Source organism: Myotis yumanensis, unplaced genomic scaffold, assembly GCF_028538775.1.
Source record: "Myotis yumanensis isolate MYYU_CA2020_CCGP unplaced genomic scaffold, mMyoYum1.0.hap1 SCAF_6, whole genome shotgun sequence".
Taxonomy (NCBI): Eukaryota; Metazoa; Chordata; class Mammalia; order Chiroptera; family Vespertilionidae; genus Myotis; species Myotis yumanensis.
In genome coordinates, this window is record NW_027223757.1 from 74284240 (window position 1) to 74299829 (window position 15590).

At 35.2% G+C, this 15590-nt stretch overlaps 1 protein-coding gene across 1 annotated transcript in view; it reads right to left on the bottom strand.

Moving 5' to 3' along the window:
• The window catches only part of GFRAL (GDNF family receptor alpha like), a 53078-nt gene that overhangs the window by 33056 nt on the left and 4432 nt on the right, over positions 1–15590 (bottom strand). Inside the window, exons 2-5 of the mRNA XM_070419342.1 lie at positions 15125–15259; positions 13059–13211; positions 10880–11290; positions 4560–4890 (exon numbers count right to left, since the gene is read on the bottom strand). Of these exons, the coding sequence (XP_070275443.1) occupies positions 4560–4890; positions 10880–11290; positions 13059–13211; positions 15125–15259 (1030 nt within the window). The remainder of the gene's footprint in view (positions 1–4559; positions 4891–10879; positions 11291–13058; positions 13212–15124; positions 15260–15590) is intronic.

Genomic DNA, 15590 nt, shown 5'->3' on the forward strand with positions numbered 1-15590 from the left:
GTTGGCCACTGTTTCACACCAAGTGATTTTAGATAAGGCTCTTCACCTTTCCAGCCTGTTTTCCCACAGGATGGGAGGTAATATATTCTTTCTTAACATTTCTAAGCAGACCAATTAAAATTTTTAAAATCCTTTGAGCTTCTCTGGCTGCAAAAGCTAATTTAAAGCAAAAAATTTATGAGTTTATTTAATTGCCAACATAATCCATTAGAACCACATCCATTCATAACTTTCCTGACCATGCATTCGTGCTGTACTAGCAGTGAATAAAAATCTCACTAATGTACAATAATTTCATATTTGAAATTTTCACAGTAACAGGATATTCCTCTCAGTGGAACCAAGGATATTAATCTTCCTACTTAATATTTATCACCTAAAATTACTTTTTACCCTTTATTGAATAGGTCACCATTAAATCTGCATGAAAACCCTCTGAATACATACTTGTCATGAGCTTATTTGTCCACATGGTTCTACTCTGCTAAAACCATAAGCCACATCATTTTCAATAATCTCATATTTTAAGTCATCTTAAAAGAATCAGCTTTTCAATACATTGGCAAAATTAATTTATACACAAAGAAATACAATAGAAAGTTTGAGTATATAATTTTGATGCCAGAAGAACAAATATATTCCTTTAATGCAATTATGGGTTATTCATAAGATGTTATCTAAATGTAAGTATTGCCCTGGCTGGTTTGGCTCAGTGGATAGAGTGTCGGCCTGCGGACTGAAGGGTCCCAGGTTTGATTCCGGTCAAGGGCACATCCCTGGGTTGCGGGCTTGATCCCCAGTAGGGTGTGTGCAGGAGGCAGCCAATCAATGGTTCTCTTTCATCATTGATGTTTCTATCTCTCTCTCACTCTCCTTTCCTCTCTGAAATCAATAAAAATATATATTTAAAAATTTGTTTAAAAAGTTGTTATTTTTTCTAAGCAAATTCCTTTTTCCCTACTATTTTATTGATTTCATAAATACAAATCTGTAATGCATTATAATTTTCTGTATGTTCCCAAATGTATATAATTGGCAAAACATAATCTCAACTCCCAGTATATATTTGTGTGGGACAAAATTAATTGAAAAATAGTCTTTATATTGACTCCTTTGGCTCATTTAAATAAATAAAGGAGTTTCAAATCTATTATGTATTGAAGAATCTGGAACAGGGACAGAAGTACTATTTTCAAACCCAAGTGCTCTCCTTAGCCCCATATACAGCCTCTTCAGCCAATGAAGGAAGTGATAAAGGGCTTAATATCTTCACTGAAGAAATAGTTTTTCTCTTGGAGATTTTTTCCATCTGAATTACATTAACACAAATTTAATATAAATGCTGGAAATCTCTCTAAGGCAAAATTTGCTTCAGAAAATGACAAGATTTGTCTTTTCACCTTGACTACTAATATTGTGTAATATTTCCATCACTTCTGTAAAGTATTCATTAAGGGATTATCCCACATGGTGAAAAGACATTGATAACACACAGCCTTACTCTAAACTAATCTATGAAAGATAGAAATTACATAAAAGGAGACATGTATATCAATAAATTATAAAAATAAAGTGCAAGATATTAAAAAGTAGAGGAAAACATATGACAACTTCTGTGTCTTTTGTGTCCTGGACCCTGAACCAAGCACTTTGGAGAGGTGGTGAGACACAGGATTATTTGTGGAGGAAATTTAACAAAAAATGTGCCAGTCAATCTGATGTCAAGGTGAGTTTATTTCAAAAGTGTGTGCTTCAGAATCCATCACGGGACTTCTCAAGGACTATAACAGCAGACCCCATCACTTGCCATTAAAATATTTAATTTGATAGGGAAGCTTAGATATATCATTCTTTGAAGGTTGAATGCAAGTATTTTAGGATAATGAGGTAGCCTATCTAGAGCCCTTGCAGTGGTATCAGGTAAAACTGGGTGCCCATCCATGCAGACATCTGGTATTCTTACAGGGATTGATTAAAACATGATAATAACATATCCCCTGGCTGCTTAAAATGTTATTAGGTTTCATTTTTAGTGTACATGGATGATAGATAATTGATAGATAGATGGTAATATTCTATTTGTAAAATATGAGAAACATAGTATAATCAAACATTTTAATCATATTTCATTGAATGGAGGAGATATCATTGCTATATTATAACTGACATCACTTGTTGGCAATGAAATTATTGTTATAACTTAATAAATGTTTTCTGGTCAGTGAGCTTAAGACTCATCCTAAAATGTTAAGGACATGAAAATGTATAAAAAAATTTACATCATCCTAGCTGGTTTGGCTCCATGGATAGAGCATCGGCCTGTGGACTGAAAGGTCCCAGGTTCGATTCCAGGCAAGGGCACATGCCTGGGTTGCAGGCTTGATCCCCAGTGGAGGGCATGCAGGAGGCAGCCAATCAATGATTCTCTCTCATCATTGATGTTTCTATCTCTCGCTCACTCTCCCTTCCTCTCTGAAATAAAGAAATATATTTTTAAAAAATTTACATCTTCGAATCAATAAAATACAATATGTTACTAAAAAAGAATTTGGGAGATATAAATGAATTTGAAAAATCTAAATTGCATTATAAAATATTTTTATCATTAATATTATTTGTAACCCAAGAGAAGTTATTAATATACCTTAAAATTACTGATAAAACAATTACATGACAAAATTCTTAAATAAAATTTTCTGAAGAACATTGGCATTCTATACAAGTTGAAGCAAAAAATATGTGAATGTCCTAGCATTCTGTTTAGATCTTTACCCTTTATCTTACTGAATGTGTATTATAGGGAAGCAGTTGTCTTTTTTGACAAATGTTTACAAGACCTGGAGCTACTTTTCAAGTTAGAATGACTGAGAGAAAAGGAATTAAGACAGTTGACAGTTATCGTTTGACAAGGCCAAAAGAAAACAGTTTACCAAGAACCAAGCCCTTGAGAAAGTTATCATTAAATCTTTTAGTTCATTTGCCAGTGGTTGAAGCAAGGTGACAAATGGGATAGATCTTGCTCTGAGCTAATCCTCCATACTAAATACTTATCTTGACATTTAAATGAGTTTGCTATATATGAAGTTTTATCCATTTGAATAAAATTAATTATAATAGCCCCTGATAAATGCCCCAGGCAAGCAAATTAATATAAAGTCTTACTCAAAAGAGAAGCAAAAGTAGAATTCAAAAATTCTATAGTTTAGTGCTGGTTGTTGCAAACTATTTGTTTTGACCCATCAAATTTATTTAGTATTTTCATATTTCCCTCCATCTTCTTACTCTTGTCTAAAGAGGCCAATTTGACTTTTGATTTTTTACCACACAAAATATAAAATTCATCTTGAATATACAATGAAATGTGTTAATGACCATAGTAAGGAAAATAATAGTCACGGTGTTGGATTAGAGTTGTGGTTCCCAGGAGCAGTTATCTGTAAAAGTATAATCTAGTCTCAACTAATAGCAAGAGTTGAAGTTTTAACAAGTGAGCCAGATCATTCATACCTCCATTCAAAATCCTCCAGTACTTCTCCATTTCACTTGGAGTAAAAACCTAAGTTGATGGTGTCGCTCAAGGCCCTGTGTGATCTAACCCCACTTCCTCTGCAGTTAAAGCTCTAACCACTTCTCCATTGCTCTCCCCCTGCACTCTCTGCCCTCATTACCTTTGTAACAGGCCACACACATTTCTTTCTCAGCACTGGCTGGTCTGTTTAGTATCTCTTCTTTTGGTTATTTACTGAGAGAGGCTCATTACCTCCCTCACTTTTTCTCTGGTAAATGCTCTCTCCTGGGACCACCCCATTTACATTGCTACTCTTTCCATCCATACAGAACCCCTCTTATTTTGTTGTGCTGCTGTTGTTAATATCCAGAGCACTCATTATCTTACAATATAATATACATTTTTCTTGTGCATTATCTGCCTCCCCCACTAGAATATAAACTCCACAAGGCAGGCATTTTTGTCTCTTGTACACTGATGCCAAGGTGCTTGACATGACTTGTTTGAATAGACAAATAAATGACTAACATTATCCCATTTAGACTCAAAGGTATAAAGTTGGGAAGAGAATTGGTGTTTCTGATATCGTGGCATGGATGTGTGCTGGGGATATAGCTACTTCTCCTCTCTGATCTCCAGACTAAGACAGAAAGGATTTATTTTGAAGTTTGATGAGTCAGCTTGTCAAAATTATATGACATTTAACAGTCCTCTATGATTATGCCAAAAAGAAAATTAAAAACTGACATACAAGATAGGTTCATTATCCATTAGTCTAATTTGAATATATAATTTCAATAATGCTATTTCATGGTGATCAAAACCTGACTTAAATTGATTTTTTTTATTCCAAACATGTTCCACATTTGAATTTCAAAGAGGATACTACACATGTACTACAGATTCAAAAATATGAATTGTCTGGCTTTGTTTACATCATGTTGGGTAATGGTGGGAACTCTAGCTAATGTAATGAGATCAAGTGTTAGGACTGGACTGTAACAAATAAGGTGCCGAAATAAGAAAGTAAGGTATGCGTGTTTTTACTCACCTGCATAATTCATCATTTCGGCAGCTGCGAATTACATTGAGGCAAGTAGGGGGTGGAACTATGTCCACTGCACATGGCTTGCTGTGAAGAGCTTCTTTGGACTGCTGACAAGGTATATCAGATGGAGCACAGTCACAGAAAGCCAACATCTGGGCAATATTAAAAGGCATATTTTGATAGAAGAACCGTATGGCTGCTTGGCAGTGTTTCACATCACACAGATTTCCATTTGCTGAGCAAGCTTTAAGGTACAGGGCCAACTGTGCATTACAGACCGCATCCCCTACACACATCTCTGCCACTTCCAAACAGGACCGGATCCCTTTTGTTCCTGAAAGCAATGACATACCCAAGTCAGGTCATGAAAATGTAAACATAAAGCTGTCTTTACAGAATCTGCAAAACACTGTGAGATGTCTTGGAGCAAAATGCAACTTTGTACCAATGTTCTACTTTGAGCAAACATTTCATTTCTTTATAGAGGTCATCTGAATTTACTGAGACCTGAGTAGTGGACTATTTGAATCATCTTTCATCTCCACTGGATACGTGTTGTGATCCAGAAGAGAGGTGGCGTGTGTAGGGCCAAGACTGAGCTGAAGGAAAAACCCTTGAGTCCAAGTTTCTCGAATGTAAACAATAAATTAGAAATTTCATTTGAGCTGTATAGCTTATGATGAGTTTATTGGCTCAAGTGAAAATGATTCTTATTCTGTCACACTTTTTATTCTGGAGGGAAATCTTGACTAAGGCTCCACGTAGTTATCCCAACATATAAAGATGCTCACATGCTAGAAAACACAGGAACATGTGAACCCTCGCCCCAAACACAGACGAACATACACATAAATGGTTGGCCTAAAACAATTTAATGTAGGTGATAAAAGTATCCATAAAATGTAACCACGATCTAGTCTTTGGTTTTAATTGTGAAATATTCCTCAGCATAACCAGAAATAGGTGATAAATAGGCAAATCAGTTGCTTTAATACATTACTGTAAGAAATGCAATGATTTTGAGAATTTTGTAATATTTAAACTCTCAAAGAGCAGCACAATTTATTTTGTATTGAAATATCTTTAAGGAGCCTTGTAACTACTTTTTAAATTGTATTGTCCTGATTTTAGAATGCTAATCAAAATTACAAATTATAAACATTACCATGATAGAAAAGAGTGGTTAGATTCTACTCGAATTTATTACCCTCTTTCATGTTATCTAGAAGGAAAACTAAGACTTTCATTCATGAACAATTTTCTAAATTTAATAGGAAGATGTGGGCTACGTTTATGAGTAATTAAACAAAAATACATGCAAGCTCATGTAACACTTGCTTAACCCTTAATACTCAAAATTAGCGAGGAACAGATGAAGAAAAATAAACCCCAGAAATATAATTCAAGTGAGTTAAACAGCTCTGCTGTGAGGATTCAGTTACTTGAAGGTTTAAACAAATGCTAACGACTAGGCCATGTGCACTGAAGTAAACAAAGAATCTGTCTGGGGAGAAAAAACAGAGGGAATATTGTCTGAACAAAAAAAAACAAAACTTCTTCCCAGTAGAGTCTTAATTAGATTGAAATGCAATTTGAAGACTATTTTCACCTCTCATTATTTTAGTTTCATAGAGTTCTTAGGAACTAAAATTATAGAATCGGAGGATCTTATTGATGGAAGTAAACTGAGTAGCCTTTAATTCTAAAATCTTCAAGAAGCATTGGTTGGGATCCTACTATGTATCAGGTGCCACATCAAAGTCACACTTCTGCAGTCCCTGTCCCAGGCCTCCTCAGCCTGGCAGGAAACACAGACATATAAACACAAAATGACAAAAAAACAAAGTGACAGGGAAATAGTATGATTTGATTTTTATATAAAATAAAAATTCAATTTTCCCATTGGTTGCTGATATATTGACTTCTGTTATGGCATAAATGTCATTTCATGATGCTGTTTTTGTCCCTACTTGAGCTGTCTGTCCAAACTTTCTGCCTGCCCATCTATTGCACATACATGATGGTACAGTCACGAGAAAATTTTTACCCCCATGTGTCACAGCCTTTCCAGATTCCTTGTTTTACTCTGTCTCTTCTCACTACACAGTTTTTCATTTTTCTACTGATTTAGTTAAAGCTCGAGGATCACTGAGCTGAGACTTAATCTCTTCTGGACTCCACTCTCCTGTGTCTCCGAGGAAGCCTGGAATGTTTCTTCTTTCCTGCTAGCATCCCATAGTGCCGTGGTCGGCAAACTGTGGCTCGTGAGCCACATGCGGCTCTTTGGCCCCTTGACTGTGGCTCTTCCTAAGCCTTAGGAGTATCCTAATTAAGTTAATAACAATGTACCTACCTATATAGTTTAAGTTTAAAAAATTTGGCTCTCAAAAGAAATTTCAATCGTTGTACTGTTGATATTTGGCTCAGTTGACTAATGAGTTTGCCGACCACTGCTGAGTGAATAAATCCCAATAAGCAAACCTCAGAGAGTCATGGAGCTTTTGTAAAGACACAAAAGCCTAGGCAAATCCTTCTATTATAGATTAATACCTCTGCTTTGGAATTGATTGCCACTGACTAAAACATACTCAGGAAACTATCATTGGAACAGAAGTAAATATTGAATTTACTGAGTGTTATGGACTGAATGTCTGTGGCCCTCCAAATGTCGTGTGTTGAAGTCCTAACACCTAGTGTGGCTGCCTTTGGAGATGATATCGCTAAGGAAGTAATTAAGGTTAAATGAGGTCACAAGCATGGCAAGCTAATCTGAAGATTAGTGTTCTGTTAAGAAGGAACATTAGAGACCTTATTCCCTTTTCCCTATCCATGCACACACAACATGCGATTTCATATTAGGACATAACAAGAAACCAGGAAGTTTATAAGTTGGCAAGAAAGCTCTCACCAGAAACCAACCCTGATGGACCTTGATCAGAAACTTTCAGCCTTCAGAACTTTGAGAAAATAAATTTTTGTTGTTTAAGCCACCAGCTGATGGTATTTTGTTATGGCAACCCTAGCAGAGTAACATATTCACTATATGTATAACTATTACAAATACAGCAGAACAGTTATTTTAGCATGGGGAAATAAATCTATCTTGGATGTATACAATTTTATATGCTATGAGGAATATATTATGTAAATTATCTGTACATTAAATTCTAATTTCATATGATACATACACATTTTTCCCCAGAGGACATTTTAAACTCTAGCTTAATTACTGCAGAGGAGCTGAAGGTCAATATGAAATAGGAAAATGTGGGCTACATGGAAATAAATAGAATCATGAAACAGCTAGGTTAAATCAGTTACAAGATCATATATATATAAAATACACACAGTTTTTTCTTATTGATCCACTAACAGTAAAATATATCCAGAATTAGATATCTTCTCACTCTGGTTTAAGACACCAAGCACTTTTTCGATTGACCTCATCTAGTCCTATGGTCTTATTATCTGTAAGTAAATGACCCTCCAATTCATATGTACCGAATAGATCTCACTTCTTATGTCATGCATAGAATTTAGATATCAATTCTATATATAAAACTGCCTATTCATATCTTCACTTGAATACCTAAAAAACATTTCACACTTAACACATCCAAAACTCACTTCTCACCTTTCCTCTGCTCCCCACCGAAGAATCTTTTTCCTGTAGTTAAAAAAATAATGGTGACCACGTCCTTCTAACTACTCAGCACAAAAACTTTGGGGTCAACTTTAATCCGTTTTTTCCCCTTGCATTCCCACATGACCCACTACTATAAAAACATATTCAGAATCTGACAAGTTTCTACATGAATCCATCATCTTTTTTTCCCCCTGCATCATTATAAAAGCTCTTACATGGTCTTTCCCACTTGGGCCTTTCCTTCTCTTCAGTGAGTTGTAAACATAAAAAATAAAATAAAATAAAGAGGATTATTCTGCTAAGGATATAAATCAGACCCTGTCACTCCCCTGATCAAAATCCTTCAGTGGTTTCCTATATCACTTAGAGTAGAGCCAACCATTTTGAAATGACCTAAAATGCCTTTCATGATCTTGTCCCCTGTTTTTATATCAGATCTCATCTCCTACACCTTTTGCACTTGCTCTCTCAGCTCTAGCTCATGTCCTCTTTGCTTTTCTTCAAACCTACAGGCATATTGAAACCAAGGTTCAATTTCCTGACACCATGAAAGCCAAACTTGTGAAGACAGATGTTGGTTAAAAAGGAAAGAGATTTATTCAAGTACTTGTATCTCAAGAAGATGAGGACCTCTTGTCCAAAGCCCATCTCAACATCTCATTGTAGCCAAAGGTTTTTATAAGGAGGGAGAGGCAAAGCAGAACAAAGAAATAAACAAAAAGTTCTCCATGTAAAGGCCATCACAGTCCATTATGATAAGTACTTTAAAACCTTTCAAGTGATGGTCTGGTGTGCATCATCCTGGTCTTTGTCATTTTGGTTCTATGGTTAAAGGTCAGCAAATCTCCTGGAACTAGGATGACTAAAGGTCAGGGTCTATAGATTCTGAAGTAAGTTCCTAGGATTTTTTTATACAAACATGCTAAGCTACATATTTGACAGAGTCAGCATTTACAGAAACAATGTCAAAAGAATGGTGGGGTGGGTTACAATTTCCCACTGTTACAATATTTCCAGCTGAGGACCTTTAACTAGCTGTTTCTTCTGCCTTAAATGCCCTTTCCCAAGATATCAACAGGACTCAGTCCCTTGCCACTTCCAATCTTTACTCAAACATTTGCTTTTTTTTCACAACAACTTTCTGGCCATTCTATAAAAAACACAAACCACTTACTCAGACCAGTTTATTTCTTCTACCTGTATTAGTTTTCTTTTGAACACTTATAGTGTTTGAAATATATATCTCAAGCCTGGCTGGCATGGCTCAGTGGTTGAGCATCAACCTATGAACCAGGAGGTCATGGTTCAATTCCCAGAGTAAGAGCACATGCCCAATTTGCAGGCTCAATCCCCAGTGTGGGGCATGCAGGAAGCAGCTAATTGATGATTCTCTCTCATCATTGATGTTTCTATCTCTCTCTCCCTCTCCCTTCCTCTCTGAGAACAAAAAATAAATAAAATGTGTGTGTGTGTGTGTGTGTGTATATATATATATATATATGTCATTTATTTTGTTAATTTCCTCTTCGTTCCCATACCGGATGCTGTGGATCACTACTTAGATCTCTTCTTTGATGATCCAGGTACAAGTTTCCCCAGGTGTTGGGAGTATTTTGGGTGCTGGGTCACAATAGTCCTTTTCCTGACATTGCCCTCGTCTAAAGAAAGCTGCCACACCCAAGGTTACAATTTACTCAGATTACAGCTCATATCTCAGGACTAGTCCATTTGATGGGTTCAAGGATCAGGGATGAGGAGGCTCCCTTGCCTCAATGGGTATGATATCTCTGAAAAGCTATTCCAGGCCCATGTTTCTTGTGGAATCAACTAAATTGTCTATGGCCATTGTGTTGCATTTCAACTTCTTCCTCTACCTAATCCTGTTTTCCTCTCTTCATTATTGCTTTTGTTACTGAGCTCGAAGCCCATTATCTGTGTGCAAACCTCTGTATCAGAGTCTGATTCTAGGGATTTTTGTTTTGTTTGCTGTTGTATCCCATCTTAGAATATGGCCTAGGGCAGTGATGGCGAACCTTTTGAGCTCGGCGTGTCAGCATTTTGAAAAACCCTAACTTAACTCTGGTGCCGTGTCACATATAGAAATTTTTTGATATTTGCAACCATAGTAAAACACTTATATTTTTGATATTTATTTTATATATTTAAATGCCATTTAACAAAGAAAAATCAACCAAAAGAATGAGTTCACGTGTCACCTCTGACACGCGTGTCATAGGTTCGCCATCACTGGCCTAGGGCAACGTAGGCACTCAAAACAAATATCTATTAAATAAATAAATCATCGTCACTTTCCACGATAATCTATTGCTTTAAGTTTTTAAATTCCCTAAAAAAAAAACCAATAATCTCCTTCTATGAAGGATACAGAGTTTTTGTTTTGTTTTTAATCCTGTTGCACAGGAACTAGCACATTGTACATGTGTCATAAGTATTTATTCAATAAATGAATGAATCAACATTTTGCTAAAACCTTTTAGCATTTGCCTCTTTGTCTATAATCACTTTGGACATAGTCATAATATAAAGTTTTCAAATTTTAATTTCCTAGGAGAAACACAGGCAGAAATGACAGAGCTGGAATCAGAAATTAAATATTCTCTGGCTAACTCATATTTGTGATTTTACTTAATGTTTCTAAATTCTTTTGAATACCAACCGGAAACAATGGCCTGGCTGAATCCATCTTCGTCGTCTTCTCTGAAGGCTGGAACTTGATTAATTTGAGCATCCTGCATACATTTGTCTTCAAACAAACTCTTCCAAATTTCAATGCACTCTACTCTTGAAGGGTCATTACATTGACAAGTCCATAAGATTGTTTCTTTCAGGCTTTCTGTTAATGCTGCACACAGGTGGCTTCCATCAAGGGTCTTACATTGTTCTGATTCCCTCCCACAGATTTTCTTAAAATTCTCATACAAAAAAGTGCAATGCTCAGATTCCTGGCAGATATTTGCTGCTATGGCACAGTCACTTGTTTTTTCGACTATTAACGATGTATCTTTCTGATGGAACCATTTTGTGATATTTAATTGTGATGCCAAATCTGAGGATAGTGCTGATTCTTCTATGAATAAAGTAAAATTGAAAAAAAAGTAATTAGCCTATGACATTTTAATGTTTTCTAACAGGAATATAGACATATCCTTAATAAATATTTCATTATCTACATTCTTTGAAAAATAATTAAAGTTATTTCCAGAGTGCTATGACAAATAATCTTGAACTGTTAAAAATTGAGATATGAAACACTAGTTTGGGTAACCAAATAATGGGCATTTTTAAAATATTTGTCCTCCTCATATACTTTTGTCTTTTCATTATATTTTGACAATAATTGGTACCTATACTAAAGTGTTTCTCAAACTTTTTCATTATTTCCCCCTTAAGTCTTTTTAGAGAGTTTTTAAAAATAATTCCTCTACGTTCTCTTGAAATTTAATTCCATAGATATACTATATATCTGTTTAGGGGGAAAATATATATATTAGAGGCTCAGTGCATAAAATTCTTGCACTGGTCGAGGGGGCTCAGCCCTCTTGCAGTCCAGGAGCCCTTGGGGGATGTCCACCTGCAAGCTGACATCCCTCTTGCAGTCTGGAACCCCTCACTCCTAATCGCTCGCCTGCTTGCTCCTAACAGCCCACCTGCTCACTCCTCACCATCTGCCTCGCTGCTCCTTACCGCCCACCTGCTCACTCCTTACCACTTGGCTCGCCACTCCTTAGCACTGCCACAGAGGCGGGAGAGGGTCCCGCCACCATTGCTGCACTTGCCAGCGCTGAGCCCGGCTTCTGGCTGAGCGGTGCTCCGGGAGTGCACTGACCACCAGGCCACCAGGGGGCAGCTTCTGCATTGAGTGTCTGCTCCCTGGTGGTCAGTGCACATCATAGTGACCAGTTGTTCCGGTTTTTCTGCCATAACGGTCATTGGGCTTTTATATATATAGATATACTTTAAGCATAATAAATTTTAATGGGCAAAATTTTGAAGAGATACTTACAAATTATATAGAGAGAGGCATATAAGCATTTGAAAATATGCTCAATGTCATTATTTTTTAAGTGCAAATCAAATCCATAGTGTGGGACCACTAAATATGTATTGAGATGGGAAAATGTGAAATGATCTGAGAATGTGGAGCAATTAGAACTTTTATATATTGATGGTTAAACCAAATTTGAAATGTTGTTTGGAAACTTTTTATAAAAGTTAAACATAAACTTTATCATATGACCCAATAATTTCTTACCCAAGAGAAATAAAAACTTACATTTGTACAAATCTTATCTGTGAATATGTATAGCAGCTTTATTTATATCCCTAAAAATGCAAGTGACTCTTAATGGTGAATCAATCTGTGGTCTAACATAGACTGGAATACTACTCCTCAAAAAAGGGAACAAACTTATACATGAAACCATGATGAATCTCAAATGCATCATGTTAAGTAGAAGAAATCGGGCTGAAAAGGTTGCATGTTATATAATTCTCTTCATATGAAATTCTGGAAAATGCAAATTATAGATAAGAAAAGTGTTGAGTGAGATCACCATGTATGATTGGAGGAGTTGGACAGTGGGACCATTCAAGATAGAGGAGAGGAAAGCCTATTGTTTATAGGGTGGGAGAAGGTTGCTTGTGAAAGAAGGGGTGAGGACTTTAGTGTAATTACAGAAATATGTTATGCAGATATTGAGATGTACAACTCATAGACTCTTAAGTTGCTTGAAGACAATTATTTAAAAGTTCATAAAATGTGTTATATGCAATTAATTTTAAAATTGTACTTTTCTTTTTCATGACTTTAAATATTCCATATAACAATATATTACCTGATTCATTGATGCATTTTTTTCCAAGCAGGTTGTTAACAGTGCAATAGAAGTCATCAGTACAGAGACAATCTTTAAATTGTAAACTGGTTTCCACTAAGGATTGGATGCCCAGGTTACAGCTCAATGAATTCTTCATCCTGCAGGGGTCACCTGGATTTCACAAACATATAGCACTCCAGATATTATTTTGAATATAATTTTATCCAAACACATATATATATTACTGTTTTTGTAAATTAAAATTTTCTACATTTTTAAATAGCTTAAAATTTTCCACATTTTTAAATAGCTTTTCTCCACTTAGAATGTCAATTTTTGCTCCAATAATAATCACAACTGCCCTTGTATGAGGTGACCAGAATGCTCTTTTGTCAGTTTAGCTATTTCAGGAGTTAATTAGTATTAATCTGCAATTTTATTTTACAACATTCTAAGATTATAACAAGAGATGTGTAGGTGGCTCTAAAGTTATCATGGGAAATGAAATGGTCCTGACACTTAGAAAGCACTCAATAAATATCATTAAATAATGAGTCCTTCATAATGACCAATAATTCATTTTCTGCTTTAATTTAAAAAGCCATATTCATATACCCAACCATTTTCTCTTTTTTTCATCTTTCTGAATAAAACTACTTTATATCATTTCATTTGTGGATTTCAGAATATTTCTATTTCAGCTTCATGCATGGGATAATTATGCAAACATTGCAATTTGCTGCTATTTGTACACTGAAATAAGTACCACACTGAATGTGATATTTTAAATTGCCATATAAAATGTAACAAGGAACTTCATCATCAAAACAAACAACAGATGGTTTTTTGTCATCATCCTCTATTCTCACTTAAAAATATTGTGTCACTTTGAGCAAATTATGCCTTTGAAAATCTTTTCCTAAATAGTAATAAGAATGTTTGGATTAGAGAGATATATCTTTCTTTGCAGTATGAATAGTCCATGACCTCCCTTCAAGTGCAGGGAAGAGAAGGAAATCTCTCTCCTTTCCACCAGGGGATGGAACACTTTGACATTGTCAGAACTACAGGTCGCTCCTGTTAACCCAACACACTCCACCTGACATCTTTTGGGAGGTAGAATAAATAGATGCCAATAGGCAGGAGTTATGAGCTTTACAGAATTTACTCTTTCTGAAATAGATGGAGAAATAAAGTGAGTCAGGGAGGATATATTTTTATTTTCCCTTTCAGATTTCTTTTATTGAATATTCCAGAAAGCTGAACAGGTTTTATTGTATTACATATTCGCTATACAGGATGATACAATTATCATTATGTTAGAATATGATATTTTGAAAAGTTTTGTCATAATACTATTAGGGCAATGTCCTACTATATAACCAGATTATCTAAAAATTGAGTCTTCCTATAATGCTCTCACTCAATATTTCTTCAGTACTTGATATATTTAAAACGTGTTTTTTTGTTTTTGTTTTAAATAAGTAACAGTGGTCCTCTAATCTTTACATGCTCTACCCTTTGGGCCTGTCCCCAGATATTTGGAATGTAGAACAAGTTATAAATAATAAATTTTAGCATGCTCTTGATACAGTTGGAATGCAAAATAGTGTATATGTTGTGAGAATATAGAATGCATGTTATACACTTACAAATAAATAATAATGCCTTTGATTATTACCAATATTATTATTTCCCTATTTTGTCATTGATATATTAACATATAAAGCAGAAGAAATTTGATTTGAAAATTAGTTGTTATGCTTCTGAGAAGCATACATATAATTGTGACATTATACATAATGAGATAAGTAAAAAAAAAAAAAAAAAGATAGGCTGAAATACTGCATAATGCTGCCCATGGTGTCAATACATTTAGAACCCTTGAGTAATTTAAGAATATCATTTTATAGTTATAATTCTCTAATAAGCAATTGCAGGTGAATCACTTGAATACCACATTTGAGTAAAATATTTAGAGCAAAACTAACTTAGTTCATCAGATAGTGAAAGAAAATATCAAATCCTAGTCTTATCTCAGTACAAGAAAATCATCTGAATGTATTTCAAACAATTTGTTTTACCTGAAACACTGCAGGCATCTTCCATTCTTCTCCAGGCATGTTTACATCCATTCACATCACTTAGGCATTGGGCTCTCAAATGTGTGCAGTCAGTGGTTTGGGGAGTGGATTCATTTTCTGAGCACAGCCCCATGGCTTGAATAACAACAATCACAGGACAAAACAAGTTTGAGATATTACAGCATGACAGTTATTTACCTCAAATCTACATCATTAATGATAAAGAGCATAATTGTGGAAAATAAAGTGTGATGAGATCATTCAAGATTGGAATGGATCTTTACCTCCCCTCTAGCTTTAGGTCTATATTTTTTCCTACATAAAATTCTTCAATGAATAGTCTGCATTTGCTCTCTCTCTCTCTTTCTTACTGCCTATGTATTTCTCAACTTATAATTTATTGTTATGACGATTACTCTATTGACACTGGTATTTAACATGTCCTAATCATTTTTATAACATCAAA